The 14,546-nt window shown below is 38.7% G+C and overlaps 2 protein-coding genes across 24 annotated transcripts in view; one reads left to right on the top strand and one right to left on the bottom strand.

The window, feature by feature from the left end:
- LOC148216870 (uncharacterized) overlaps positions 1-14,546 on the top strand; it is a 29,747-nt gene that overhangs the window by 1,132 nt on the left and 14,069 nt on the right. For 8 of the 23 annotated variants that reach the window (XR_015794587.1, XR_015794588.1, XR_015794586.1 and 5 more), the window contains exons 1-5: positions 8,095-8,176; positions 8,415-8,452; positions 11,105-11,211; positions 13,156-14,044; positions 14,252-14,499. The gene's annotated coding sequence lies outside the window, so the exon portion shown is untranslated. Of the gene's footprint in view, positions 1-2,412; positions 2,508-8,094; positions 8,177-8,414; positions 8,453-11,104; positions 11,212-13,155; positions 14,045-14,248; positions 14,500-14,546 lie in introns of those variants that run through there. The other 15 variants (XR_015794590.1, XR_015794591.1, XR_015794589.1 and 12 more) reach the window with 10 other exon arrangements.
- Positions 2,783-8,154, bottom strand: FABP2 (fatty acid binding protein 2). Its single transcript, XM_007428013.4, has 4 exons — positions 8,052-8,154; positions 6,283-6,455; positions 5,480-5,587; positions 2,783-3,055 (listed from the first exon to the last, which is right to left on the bottom strand). The coding sequence occupies exons 1-4, from the start codon at positions 8,116-8,118 to the stop codon at positions 3,005-3,007; spliced, it is 399 nt and encodes a 132-aa protein (XP_007428075.1). The 5' UTR covers positions 8,119-8,154; the 3' UTR covers positions 2,783-3,004.

Raw genomic sequence — 14,546 nt, 5'->3', positions numbered from 1 at the left:
CACTTCTCATCAGTTTTTAAAAATAATTAATTTTAGTGGATTTGGAAGATTACCCAACTCCCAAATTACTCTGGTATAATTAAAAAGATAAAAAATAAAAATCATTTGTACACCCAGACAAAATCACCCATCTAAAAAAAACAAACAAACTGCCAGGTGCTCAGCAAACATCTTAACCCCAGACTGGGAACAAAGCCACGTTTTCTTAGATAACCCTTTTAGAGTGGAGAAGTATGAATCTCTAAGGGGCTGCTGTTCCAGAGGACATGCCTGCTTTCAGAGCCCCACCAGATGACATTGTTTAATTGAGGGGACTTGGAGTACCCCCACTCTGCTCAACCTTACTGGACAGGTAGAAACCACTGAAAACAGGCAGTACCTCAAATAACCAGGCCTTATGCCATGAAGGACTTTACAGGTGACAACCAGCAGCTTGAATTGCACCAGGAAGCCAACTGACAACCAGTGCAGCCCGTGAAGCAGTGATGACATATAGGTGTATTGAGATGTGCCTATTACTGCCCAGGCCACTGCATTTTGGACCAGCTGTATATTCCAGGTGTTCAGGGGCAGTCCCATGTAGAGCACATTGTAATACTTCAGTTGTGAGATGATTAGGGCATGAATGACTGACTAAAGAGCCACCCTTTCTAGGAATAGGCACAACTAGTGCACAAAATAGACTTGTGCAACGGGGCTCCTGCATAGCTGTAGTTGCGAATCCAGGAGAACCCCCAAGTAGCTCATGAGACTCAAATGGGGAAGTGCACTTCCACAGGAAAAATTCCTAGATCCAGAGGGCCTGAACAGCCACAGCCAGTTGGTCTTGGCAGTATTGAGCCTGAATCTATTCCTCCCCATCCAGACTGGACAGCTTTCAAACACTGGCTCAGGACATTGACAGCATCACCTGGACAGCCTTGGGTTGAGGTGTACAATTAGGTATCATCTGCTTACCAATAATAGTGAGGAATGACCTCATCTAGTGGTTTCATATAGATGTCAAAGTAGGGGAAGTGAAAGCATTGAGCCCTGAACCACCTGACAAGTGAAGGACTGTGGATACGATCTCCCTGCCCTCTGTCAACACCAACTGAAACTGGCCACAGAGAAGGGCCACCAGAGAAACTGGCCACTATAGTACAGTGCCTCCTTCTCTCAAACTCTGTAGTTGGTTCAGAAGGATAACCTGTTTGATGGTATCAAAAACCAGTGAGAGATCCAGGAGGATAAGAATGGATATACTACTTCCATCCCAGCTCTAGCAAAGGTCATCAACAAGTACAACCAATGCTGTTTCCATACTGTACCCTGGCCTGAAACCTGACTGAAACTTTTTTAAAGTCCAAACAAAAATATATATTTTAGTACAGTTTTCAAATATACATACTTGGTGCATAATTTTCACTAAGATGGCTTCATAAAATCAGTTTTCCTTAATAAGATCTGTTTTCTTTTTTATTGATATGAGCAGTTTTGTATGTATTTCTCTGTTTGGAGAAGAGCACTGACAATATTGTATAAAGTATGGAATCTGAAAGACAGTAGTATTCTAGTACACATATTTAAGGAAAAATAATAATAAATGTTTGAGATTCTTTGAGAAGTCCTTAATGCTGAGAAAAGTGGAAGAAAAGAGCAGAGGATGGCCAGCAGCAAGGTGGATAGACTCAATTATAGCAGCAGTAGGTGTACTGTGGGAAGAACTGAAGGGCCACGTTGAGCACAGATCATCCTATAGAAGGTCTATCTATGTAATCATTAAGAGTTGACACTAACATAACAACAAAATTAATCAAGAGTTCTTGAAAAAGTGTGCCCCAAGCAAAATTCTCCATCCTCTCTAATCTGCATCTGTATTGTGATCTGCCCTGGCAAATATCGAAAATCACACATGAAACGAAATTTCTATTGCGGTCTAAATTGGATATGATTTGTTAAATGATATGGGGAGAATAAGCATTGGTGTATTCGATCTGTGTATTAATAGATGCACAATTTTAAACTATCAATAAAGCTGTAGTAACTTACTTTCAAAAGAAGGGAAACTTGGCCTACTGTTGGAATTCAGGAATTTCTCATTGCTCAGAGACATATGGTGGGTATGATTTTTAAAAGCACTTCACAGACAGATTAACTGAAATGAACTGATTGGATATACTTTCTTATTAAATGAGGCCATTAATGTGAATATTGCCTTTTTTTGAACAATGAGTAGTTAGACCAAGATTGACTGACTTATCACAATTGAAACTGAAAAAGTTGTCTGGGTTTGCTTTTCATTTTAAAGCCAGATTAATTTGAATACAGATGAGGCAGAATTTCCTGTAGTTTTATTTAATGTGTAATTTCCAAATTTGTACTTCTTGAACCTGGAATTGATTCTTATGTGGAAATCTGTATTTTTCTTAGTTTGGCAATACCAACTCAAGGGGAAAGAAGAGTACAAGACAGAAATTAGAATACATTATATTACGTGACATGCTAGCAAACATGTCCATGTAAAGGTATGTACAAAAATTGTTCTATTAAAATGTACATGAAAGTAACATTTGTGTTAACATTTTTAAGAAATCACAAAATGAAAACTGATGGGGAAATGTGCCAAACTGGAAAATCTTAGAAATAGGTGAACTTGAACCAAGCTAATATATTTGCATGGTACTTGGATCAGACTAGCTAGTCCTTATAAGTGATTTATTGTATAAAGGAGCAATTATTTATTTTAAGTTTATCCACACTTAGTCACAACAGCAACGAAAGACAACAGCATCTTCTAGAATAGGAGTAGAAATCGTGTTTATTTTTTCCCATTTATAAAAAGCAAATTTTATATTTAGACTCAGCAACACCATTTAGTTAAACATTCATGGAGCATAAAAGATAAATACATCTTAACTGAATATTAGAACTTAGTTACTTTGCATTCAGTTAAGAAAACGTTGTTGCTGTAAACAAAGTACAAGTGCTCTTCTATTGGATTTCAGTCTCCAGTAGTAGCTGTTTATGCTTTCTTGAAGATCCTTTTGGCTGTTACTCCTTCGTAGGTGTAAGTCTGAAATGATTTAATTATTAAAAAGCAGGTCAGAATATCAGCAATATTTTCAGGGTTTACAGTGCTGAATTTCCCAGGTATAATTTCAGTCTATATTCCAGAAATAAGCCCTTTTCAAGGGGGCATAAATAGATCAAAATCAAATGTTTATTTTTAAATAATACCTCATCAATAGAGGACACAGTACTGCTTGAACAGTTTTGATTAATCCTAGTATTTACTCAATAGTACAGAGGCTGCTCTCAGATAGACAAGGGCTCCTGGAATTATTAACTAAATAGTGTTAGAAGTTTAGTTCATTCCCAAGCCAGGCTACAATAAAAGGCAGGAAGACACTTGTGGAGGGATCCAGAAATTGTGTATTGCAATAAAGCCGAAATCAGTAAGCAGGAAGAGATGAGCTGGGGACACCCCAGGCCATTCCTCACCACCTCTCTTATAGATTGCTAATTCAAACGTTTAAGCCAATCATTAACCCTGAGAGTCTAAGGCATTGACCAATCATATGCTTTCTCCACTTATTTATGCTTTTCCCTTCCCTCTCATCTATGGTTAGCCACAACGGCTACAGAGGCAGTGCCTGCAGTAAACTACAATGCCTAAGTCCTTCATCTTTCTTTCACACAACTTTTGCAACATGCTCATTCACCCATGACAGATCTAGCTCTCCCCTGCAAAATGGCCTCACTGCTGCTCATTATAACCTTTTAGCTTCTTACCAATTCTTATGCTAGTTTAGATATTATTGTAAGAAAATATTCCAACACTAGTATTATCGAACAGTCTCACTGGTTCCTTAATTGATTTGTTACATAAAAGGTACAACATGTGAGACAGGATATAATTTAAGTTTCCAAGTGGAGGAAAGCCTCATCTGTCTTTCTCGTGTAATTCTGTTTTTGAAGTAAAATAAAACCTTCACCTGTAAGTCTTCCAGTTGTCACTTCCTCTTGCAAAACCCAAGCCCATGCTATTAGGGTTTGATCTTATACAATGATAGGCATTACTTGGGACTGAGTTCAATGCTTACTTTTGTCAGTCATACTGTACCACAAGATTCTTGGGATAGCTTATCTTTGAGGTGTCAGCTTTCCGAGGATAGCACAATATTAGGAGATGGCAAGAAGGAGAAACTTTGCCATGTAAATTGTATGAATTCCTTTTCACTCATATTTGCCATGTAAATTGTATGAATTCCTTTTCACTCATATTTGCCCATCCTTAACTTAACATTGATTTGATACCACATGTGTTTTATACCAGCCAACTTTAATTCCTTCACTAGATCTTAAGAAGAAATTTCATTACCCACAATTTCAGACATTATTCATTATATTAAACCACACATTTCATTCCTAAGTCTTCAGCTGGGAAACGTGATCACACACATAATTTCCAAAGCATGAACAGGGTGCATGCTTTCTAGGAATAGCTAGTTCAGAATAGCTAGATGATATAGATAGCCCTTGCCAAAGAAACTTTATATTCCTGAATGCAATATCTGTATTAGGCCATTTAAGTTGTACAAATATCACTGCAACTTTTTGAGTTTCAAGAACTTTAATCAAATAGACTGTTTAGAGGGACAAAATGGAAGTGATGGATTTAAAAAGGGCTGATCAAATTTCTGCACACACTTTTATGGCTAGATGTGGGAGGAGCCTTCAGACATGCAAACTGGCTATTAAGTGCAGAGTGACATTAGATCGCGATAGGAGATGATCCAAAGTTTGCTAAGAAGAAAAAGGAACTAAATATTTTCATTTCAGAAAAAATACACATTTCAGCTGATAAGTTTAAGTTTGATAGCTTCCTCCTATCAAAACACAAATATCCTGGGGAGTAGAAATGGCTATCAACGATTGCTTTTTATATTCATAGAGTGTCACTGAGCATTACAGCCTAACTCTCTCTACTAGTAGCAATCCCCTGCTATTGTTCATTAAATAATTAAAAAACAAAACACATATAAATGGGGGCAGAGAAAGATCAGAGGCAATTGGGAAAGGCAAAAATAGGCAAAAATAGATCATGGAATGGAATTCTGCAAGGAGCACTGCATGTGGCCAGGGTTCTTGAGAAGGCTTCACTTATGGTTCATACATTTTCAAACATTTTAAAGTTGGTTTTTCATGTTTTGAATTGGTAGAAGAGATTGCTTTCTCAGGTTGTAATCTGAATTTTTTTCGCTTCACCCCAGAACTGGCTTTTCAGCTATTTCTTTTCTTTTAATTGCAAGTAAATGTTTAAAAATAGTTTTAATAAAGTTCTTGTTCGTCCTCCCTCCCTCCCTCCCTCCCTCTCTCTCTCTCTCTCTCTCGTTAAATCTCCTCAGTTCCTTGTTAAAAAGCTAACATGATTTCCTATTGTTGTTGCTAATAAACCTATATAAATAATTAAAAATAATATCCATGATACACTTACCTGAATCATTTCTTCTCCTACAATTTCCCGCAATGCTTCAAGTTTCTTCCCATTATCCTTCCGGTTGAATGTGCCTGTCAGTTGGGTGCCTTGCAGCTCCCAGGCACCCTACAGTACACAGAATGCATGCATGAAAGAGAGAGAAAGAGAGGAGGAGGGAGGAAGGAGGAAAGGAAGGAGGGAGGGAGGGAGGGAAGGAAGGAAGGAAGGAAGGAAGGAAGGAAGGAAGGAAGGAAGGAAGGAAGGAAGGAAGGAAGGAAGGAAGGAAGGAAGGAAGGAAGGAAGGAAGGAAACAACTGTTGATGTGGTTGAACATATTTGTAATTGACCATAACTAACATGGATGTGTATTGGAATACTTTGCTATATAGCCTCTCAACAATCTTGCCAGCTAACACAGGCGATCAGAAACTAACTCCTGTGAGAAAAGACTGAGGAAACTGGGAGTGCTTAGCCTTGAAAACAGTAATTGATGTGAGTTATAGTAGCACCCATCAAAAGCCTGAAAAGATAGCATACCAAATAATGCTATGATAGATTTCCTCTCATTCCAGAGTTCAGACATAGAACAAATTACAGGAAAGCAGATTTTAGACTAATGTTGGGAAAAAATAATAGAGTATTTCAGTTATAGATATAATGTTTCAGAGAGGCAATGACATATTCAAACAGAAGCTGAGCAGATGTCTGTTGGAAATGTTCTAAATTAGACTCCTGTACAGAATATGTGAGTCAGGAGAGTTTGTGTACTCAGTGACACCTTCTAACTCTATGATTCTTTTTTTTAAAAAAAGTTTTCTTACATTGAGTTCAGTTCCATCAGCTAAGCTGTAGTCAAACTTCTCTCCCAAAATGAACACTATATCTATGGTGCGGAAATTGCTGGATTCATGGATGGTGAACTTGTTTCCTTCTTGTTTGATTGTGAGCTTCAGGTTGTCATGGGCTCCAAGCTTCCTCTTCACTAAATTAATACCTATGAAGGTTAAGATGATTAAGAGTCAATTACACAGCAGGATTCTTTCTCTCCCAACTTATTTTTAAACAAATTGTCTAAATAGGTTGGCTAGAGCTGGACAATTTGGAGCCAGTCCTCTGTAATTCTTGTTTGTTTAGGTTTTGGTTTTCAGGGTTAATGCAGCCAGTTTACAAGGATCGGTTTATAGTTTCTTAGGAATCTTTAATCAATGTCCAAATTATACATGATGTATGTCTCAGACTACTAATGTGATATCTCTTCTCTTTTCTATATCTCCCAGTGGTTGAGTTCACAAACCAAACCAAATACATTATATCTTAGTGTGATGTGTAAGCACAGTCTTTGACCAAATACTCTCTAGCCCCCCCCACCTAACAATTGTCAAATGCTTTTTTTATGCAATCTGAAGAGAATCCAGAACATTGTCAAAGGTTTAAATTGCTTAGATCAGCTAAATATTTGTGATCTAATTCTTCTGAACTAGAAAACCATGTTATTACAAAAAAAGGAAGCTCTGGGTGCAAAATTAATTAAAACTGCATAGCGTTATAAAGTATTTAGACTAGTTTTGTAATGAAAAGCCTAAGGAAAGAACCAAAGGAAAACTGGGCATCAGTACAAGCACGGAGATGACAAGTACTGCTTAGTAAGAACCGAAAACAATCATTCTAGGGTCAGCAACTTATGGGAAAATACATAAGCATAAATTCCATTGAAAAAGGAAGTATGTACTTAGAGGCGAACCTCTGAAACAGTGTATGTCAATGTTTGAGACAACAGTAATGTGAATGTTACAAATGGAGGATGGAATCAAAAATCTTGCTGGAAGACTTCTGACCCTGATGTCCGTCTGCTGCATACCACCTTCCCCAGACTCCAGAACAGAGTCTGTCCAGACTGGTTGTGAGATGGTATGTGACAGGAATTAATTATTGAAACTAGTTAAAAAAAACTAAATACTTTCACTGTTCGATATTTGTGTCCATGGTCTACTGTTGCCCAGGATCCTAAATCTTTTAGCATTGATCCCTGAGTGTAACTGATCTTACATCTGGATGTAGAAAGGTTAGATCCCTGAGAGTCTCTGACAGTTTCAGGAAGCCAGTTTTCAAGAAAGTAGGAATCTATTAAGAAAGTCAGCAATGACTTCCTACCTATAACAGCAGGATGACAATATAAATTAGGGAGAAAAAGGAAGAAAGAAAATTCTTACAGAGTAGATCTGTACAAGAAAGTAAAGAACGGGGATGGATATATTTGGAAGCAAGAAAATCAAGTCCCTAAGAATTGCAGAGGCAACATGCAAAAAACAGCTTTGGAGACTTTAGTTTAAGCCCTTCTTCAGTCATGAAGAAAAAGTCATTTGTCAAACTTGTACATTTCTGTTTCTGACAAGAAGGAATATACGATCCTAAAATCATGCAGGTTTATCAGCAAGTCTTTGAAGGAAGGAGAATAAGAAAAAGTTGGAATGAAAGACCAATGGTTAATAGTGAACAATAAAGAAGTATACCAGGGATTAGCAACAAGCTTTTTGAATTGCATCAGTAAAGTTTTTTTTTTTCACAAGAAGCAAGGAAATGCATCTCTTACCCATTACTTCCATGAATTTTTCATAATTTTCACTCTTCTCTACTTTCCAGGTGCCATCAAATGCCATGGCTGTTAGCTGTTACAAGGAAGCTTAGAACTAAAGAGGCTTTTCTATCCAAACTAAAGTAAGGCTTTCTGAAGGGGTAATTTATATCATTACTTATCTTGAAAGCAATTCATACACTGATGTGGCTGACTAAAGTGCAATTAGTCACGTGACCCTATAAGATCCAACTACTAGAATGTATTCTAATCCTTCATAATTAGAATAAATCTATTATATATAATTCTAAATGTTGAAAGTATTGCCTGTATTCTTTGCTAGAGTTGTGGTTACTAAGTACTCTTTTTCTCTCTGAATAGGATGAACAACTCAGAAAAATAAGCTAAGAAGACTGCTGGTAAGGAGAAAGAATAAAAATCAAGATGCTGCTTTCTTTAAACAAAGCAAATCTACTGTACTGTTGCATTTTGTCATGTTTTTATTCCTGATATATACTCGAGCAAAGAGAACAACTCTGCACTCCCTTTCAAATATGTGTTCACTTTGGAAACTGTTCCACTGAGTAAGACAAAGATACAAACAACGGGAGACAGATGATTTACCCTGGGAATCATTGATTATGGCTTTCCTGCACCCTAATCATGTAATGAAACTGCTTTTTCTGTTCTGAAATGTAGGAGATAGAGCTAAGGCAGAAAGTGATTTTAATGTAGAAAGCCAATCAAACCAAATCACACTGAGCTGAGTAATGATGTGCTATTTGCACGTACATGTGTGTTCATAACTCCCCCAGCCCCTCTCCCATTTTAATACAAGACTGATTTCACAGTAACTGCATAATAATCCTATTTCCTAAATGTTCTATCTGACCTTTTAATCTAAACAGCAATGTAATATTCATCATGTTTGAGGAAGTAACGTATTTCAAGAATTTTAGGAGTTAGAGCTAGACACAAAATAAGAAGCATAAGAAATGCAAACCACCATATCCATGTACAATATAGACTGTTGGGGAAGAGTGGGAACAGAGGCTCTAATTCCTCTTAATTCCCTGTCACTGCTGCAAGATGAATATTGCTCCACAAATCTGAGATGAACGCTGGCCTATATTTACTTGGCTAGATAAATTTTGGCCCTGGTCTGTTTAGATGTCTGTTCAGATTGCCTGACTGGACTTTGGCACCTTTCAGCTACAATTCTCAACCTATATTCTCACAGATAAGATAAGGACTTCACTACGTTGCAATCAACTAAGTGAGATAAGAAGTTTGGGGACCATGATACAAATGATGGACAATCATTCTTTCTGCAAAGTCTCTTGATGGACCTGTTGTTATGGCCAGAACTGTCAATGCCACCCTTGAGAGAATATCAATAATCTGTAATGATTTTGCAATTGTGCATTATATCAGCAGGTAATTTTATGATTAGTTCAAGCAAAAAAAAAAAAAACACCCTTCCATTCACTTCAACTGTTTCAGAGCAGTAAGAGAAAGTTTCCTGGAGAATAAAATGCAAAGTGACTGATGATTTCTGGATAAAAAGGAAGTAATGCCTTAGATATTTTTGAATGACCAGGTATAAAGTCCCTCAGAAAATCCAAAAGTGAGTTTGCCAGATGACTGTGAAGTGCTCCGATTTTGTTTCCACTGTTGAGGTTTGCTCCAGGATTTTAATAAGTACTCTGAATATAGAGGGAATTCAAATTTAGTAGGGTGCACTTATACACAAGGATAGGCTTTGTTTTAACACATCTCTTACAGATTCTTTAAACACTTTAAAATGTTAAAATTGATAGCCAGTATTAGACCAGGTCCTGTAGTATAGGTGGTCCTCGTTTAGCGACCACAATTGGGACCAGCAACTTGGTCGTTAAGCAAAGTGGTCGCTAAGTGAAACTGCAGCTGTGCTTGCTTCAGTTTTCCTTTGCTATATAGACCTGCAAAGGTTGTAAATGCGAGGATTGGTCATAAAGTTACTTTTTCATCACTGTCATAACTGCAAAGAGTTATGCAAAGAGAAACTGCAAAGGGAAAACTCCAGAGTTAGATTTATTTAAAGCTATGTAAGGAAATAGAGGAAATGCAAAGCTGCAATGAATTAAATTACAACTTGTATTAACTAAATGAGAGAGATATAAGGCAGATTTAACAACTTGCAAAAGAACTTCTGGTGATGTGAAAAAAAACCCCTAAAGGTCATATAAATGTTTATAGAAATCATCCCTGAGACAGATAAAACCATGATTATTTTTTTTATAATATATGGAGAAATGTGAGCAGATAATTGATGCTTAGTACACAGATTAGCTCAAATTTCTTTAAGCTTTTTAAAGTGTTGGTCACATTTGGAATTTGTGAAATGACACGGATACCAGCACAAAATGCCTTTCTTGGATGAATCCTTTATTAAATGGCTGCCATCACAAAATACCTATTTATAGGAATACATATATTCTAAGAATGTTTATAGGAATCAGAACATATGTTTCACTGTCAAATCCAAACCTTTGAACTTACTAATTCAGGATCACATTCCTTCCATCTTTCTTCTCTAACTCCCAGTGCATAAGATTCACTGACCATACATTCCCAGCACAGATGACATGCCACAAAGCAAAATGCAACATGCTGCGAACTCTTTCTCAATTTGTGTTCTTTTATTTTCAGGATTTTCTTAAATTATTAACTTCTCTCTGGATCACCACTAAATGTTGTCTTGCATATTAACATTGCAACACATCCACACAAACACATGATTTGGTGTAGTGGTTAAGGTGCTGGCCTAGAAACCAGGAGACTGTGAGTTCTAGGCCTGCCTTAGGTATGAAAGCCAGCTGGGTGACTTTGGGACAGTGGCTCTCTCTCAGCGCAACCCACCTCACAGGGTGCTTGTTGTGGGAAAAATAGGAGGAGGAGGGAGTATTAGGTATGTTCACCACTGAGAGAGAGAGAGAGAGAGAATATACATTCACAGGCAAAATGTTAGCCTGTTCTAAAGCTGTCTGCCATCTTTCTTTTCTAAGACTGTTTTCTCTTTCTCAATCCAGGCTCAGAGGAATTCTCCAGAACTAAAGATAGCACCTAGAGCTTTGCTTTGAAGTCATTCCAATTGCCAGAAAAGAGAAAAAGTTAATTCAAATAAGCACCTCAACAGGTACCAAGAAAGATTGGGTTGTAATCCCAAGTTTAGTACATGGACATGGCTTAGAGATCAGTGAACAGGAACCACCCATTTCTTGTTTTTGTATCATAAAGGTGGAGGAACTTCCTCTGTAGATTTAAGGATAATTCTTAGAGACTTACTCTCTCTAAAATAATATTACAGAGAGTTTTAAGGTTCAAACAAGTTATGTTAAGAGACAGAAAGAAAGGACCTGCAACTTTTACATTCTTAGGCTATAGCAATTCAATCCAGCAAGAATTGCATAATCATATTCTTTTGGAATCTGTGTTACTGTCACTGTGTCCATTCAGATAATGTTTTGTTTAAGGTCCACATATTCATTGAGATAATGATCGCATGTCCTTGATTGCCCAGTAATAATTTGCAGATGAAATGTTTCATGTAGCGCAGTTACTACCTTCTTAAGGCACTAGGAAATAAAATATTAACCAACAGAGACATCTAATCAGCTAATCACTGATAGTTAAATGTATAAAACATAAAAGTTGCACCACAAAAATGAAATGATATTCCAAAGATCAGAGATCAGATTCCCTTTCAGGGCCTGAAGTATACATAATTTGTTGCAGAAAAAAGGCTTGACATAACTAAAGTGAATGGGATCAAACCCAGAATTTGGTTTAGAATTTTAAATAATGCATCCTTCTTCTAATCATATACCAGTGTATATATAATACTAGCCTTTGTCTCCGTAAAGAAACAGTGAAGTGTGGAATACAGATGTTATTATCAAAAGAATCTACTTTTTGATGATGAATAATTTAGCTATCAGAGGAATAGCCATGTTAGTCTACTGCAGCACAATCAACATTATCAAGAACTTTTCTAAGAGAAGTAGAAATCTTCAATTTGATGCAAGTCCCCACTTCTAACCCATCTGCCTTTTTCTTGGGTATACCTGGCTGGATTACTGGGTGTTTTGGCCTTAGGCTCCTGTTGCTAAATGCCAGGAGACTCCTGGGACTAACATAGGATTGAAAAACAAAGCAAGATAGATAATGAATATTAAATCACAACAGCATAATATAAAACCTCACAAACTGATGCCAAAAGCACAGTCCTGCGAGTAACTGAGCCCTGTGCCATGAAGGGCTTTATCTTCAGCATTTTAAATTGCATCCAGAATCCAACAGGAAAGCAACACAGCTGACAAAGTACCATCACCCATCTATAACTACCTGTGCCACCATAATCTGGGCCAGTTATAGCTTTTGTGCTCCACGTAGAATACATTTCAACAGTCCAGTTGGGAGGTCACCAAGGCATGAGTTATCGTGAGCAGCGCCTTCTGATCCAGGGACAGCTGCAGTTAGCATGCAAAACGGAGTTATGCAAAAAGCCCTCTTCACCTTGAGTACCATCTGATGTTCAAGCAGGAGATGAGAGTGCAAGAGGACTCCAAATTACATACCAGTTCTGTCTGGGGGAATGAAACCCATAATCTCCAGAAACACCCAGTCTCCAGAACTGGGGTCCCCTAAAACCCACAATCACTTAGTCTTGGTTGGGTTCAGCTGAAGCCTGTTCTTTCCTATTCAGGCCCCCACAGCCTCCAAACACAGGGAAAGAACCTTGACATATCACTTGGTTGGCTTGAGGTAGAAATGTAAAGCTGTATTTCATCAGTGTATTAATGATACTTAGCCCCATGTTGACAGCTGACATTGTCCAGCAGCTTCATGTAGATGTTAAATAGGAGTGGAGAGAGGGTGTAGCCCAGAGGAGTCTGTGAGCCTTGTGAGGTAGACCAGACAGGAAACATGGCCAAATGAGCTAATTCTACTTAACTGTAAGGTAACATTAACAGAATCTTGCAAGTCTGAAAGTATATCTCTCCCCCCATCCACTTTACAGCCCAATAAACTAGAGAGGGTTTCTTCTGAGCCTCTTGTCCCACCCACATTCCTTTTGCAGGCTAAGTTGCCTTTTATCTGATCGTTCCCTTGGCTGCATCTCTTCACCCTGTCTCCCAAGGTCATTCCCACATACCATCACAGAATTCCACAATGCAAAAATCTAAGGCAAGATCTCATCCCAGATCTGGAGATGGATTCTTTAGGAGGAGGCAGATCGCTGGATTTTTAAGAACTGTGGGAACCATCTCCTCCCTCAAGGTTGCATGCATCACTACCTGGACCCAACCACCATCATCTACCATGAGGCCTTACCCAGCCAAAATGGACATAGATATAATGTACAGGTGGCTGCACTTACAGCCACAAGGATCTTGTCCACTTCCTCAGTGGGACCAACGGGATCAAACTCTTCCAGATAAGCATGCTAGACCATGCCTCAGCCAATTCAAAAGGACCTGCACAATTGGAGTCCAACTTAGTGGATCCAAGTGACTTTATTTGACAGAAGCTTCAAATAATCTTTACAGTGGCTTTGCAGATGTTTCTCAGGCCCATCTCTATAAGAGACTGTCATCCTGAAGAAGGCTGCTGGACAACTATCTGCAGACATGATAACATGATAATAGATATGATAATGGCCATAAGGTAATCCTTAATAAAGGCTCTTTTTTTTTTTGTCTGCGCTCAGTCATTACTGACCCTGCAGTGACTGCTTTGGATGAGTCCTTTGCAGTTTTCAAGGCAATTGTTTTCGGAAGTGGTTTGCCAGAGCCTCCTTCCTAGAGCAGAGCCCAGCTGGCGAGCGCAGGAGGCGGGGTTTCCGTTGCTTCGCGCCCTTTTCGGGCGAGCGCGGTTTCGCGCTTACCGGCAGCTGCTCCCGACTCCCGTGCAAGCGCCGCCAGCATTTTTCGTCCCACCGGAGTGAGAGTACCCATTTATCTACTCACGTGAGTTTTCAGACTGTTGGGTTGACAGGAGCTGGGGAGGAAACAGGAGCTCACCCGGTTTAGCGCGAAGGCTGGACTCGAACCGCCGGAGCGTCAGCCATTTCTGGTCGGCAACTTTCAGCGTCATTAAGCCGCTGCACCACTGCGTCCCCAATAAAGGCTCTTACCCATCCTTGATTGAATTCTCTCTTTGTTTTCTTCCAGCAGCACTCTAGGTGCCTTTTCTGCCATTTCATTTCCTGGAGCTCCTCTGAAAAGCAGGGAACGTTTTGGGATGCATAAACAGAGAGATAGTCTGCATAGGCATGATCCAATCCAAGACTGTTGCCACTCCTTCATTCCAGGCAGCAACCAAGGCCTCAGTCAAACCATGCATTAAAGCCTCAGGAACAACCCCATGTTTCTTCTGGGCCCCACTGGATTCATCAGGTGCCTAGCACAAGCTGCTTTAACAGGTCTTTCCTCTCTTTTTTACACATCCACAAAACATGATAAAATGACC

The sequence above is a fragment of the Python bivittatus genome, unplaced genomic scaffold, assembly GCF_059951505.1.
Source record: "Python bivittatus isolate LINGU-HERP-01145 unplaced genomic scaffold, Pbiv_v1 ctg000070_np1212, whole genome shotgun sequence".
In the NCBI taxonomy this organism is placed as follows: domain Eukaryota; kingdom Metazoa; phylum Chordata; class Lepidosauria; order Squamata; family Pythonidae; genus Python; species Python bivittatus.
Note: the sequence above shows the minus strand (reverse complement) of the source record. Positions and strands in the feature narration are given on the sequence as shown.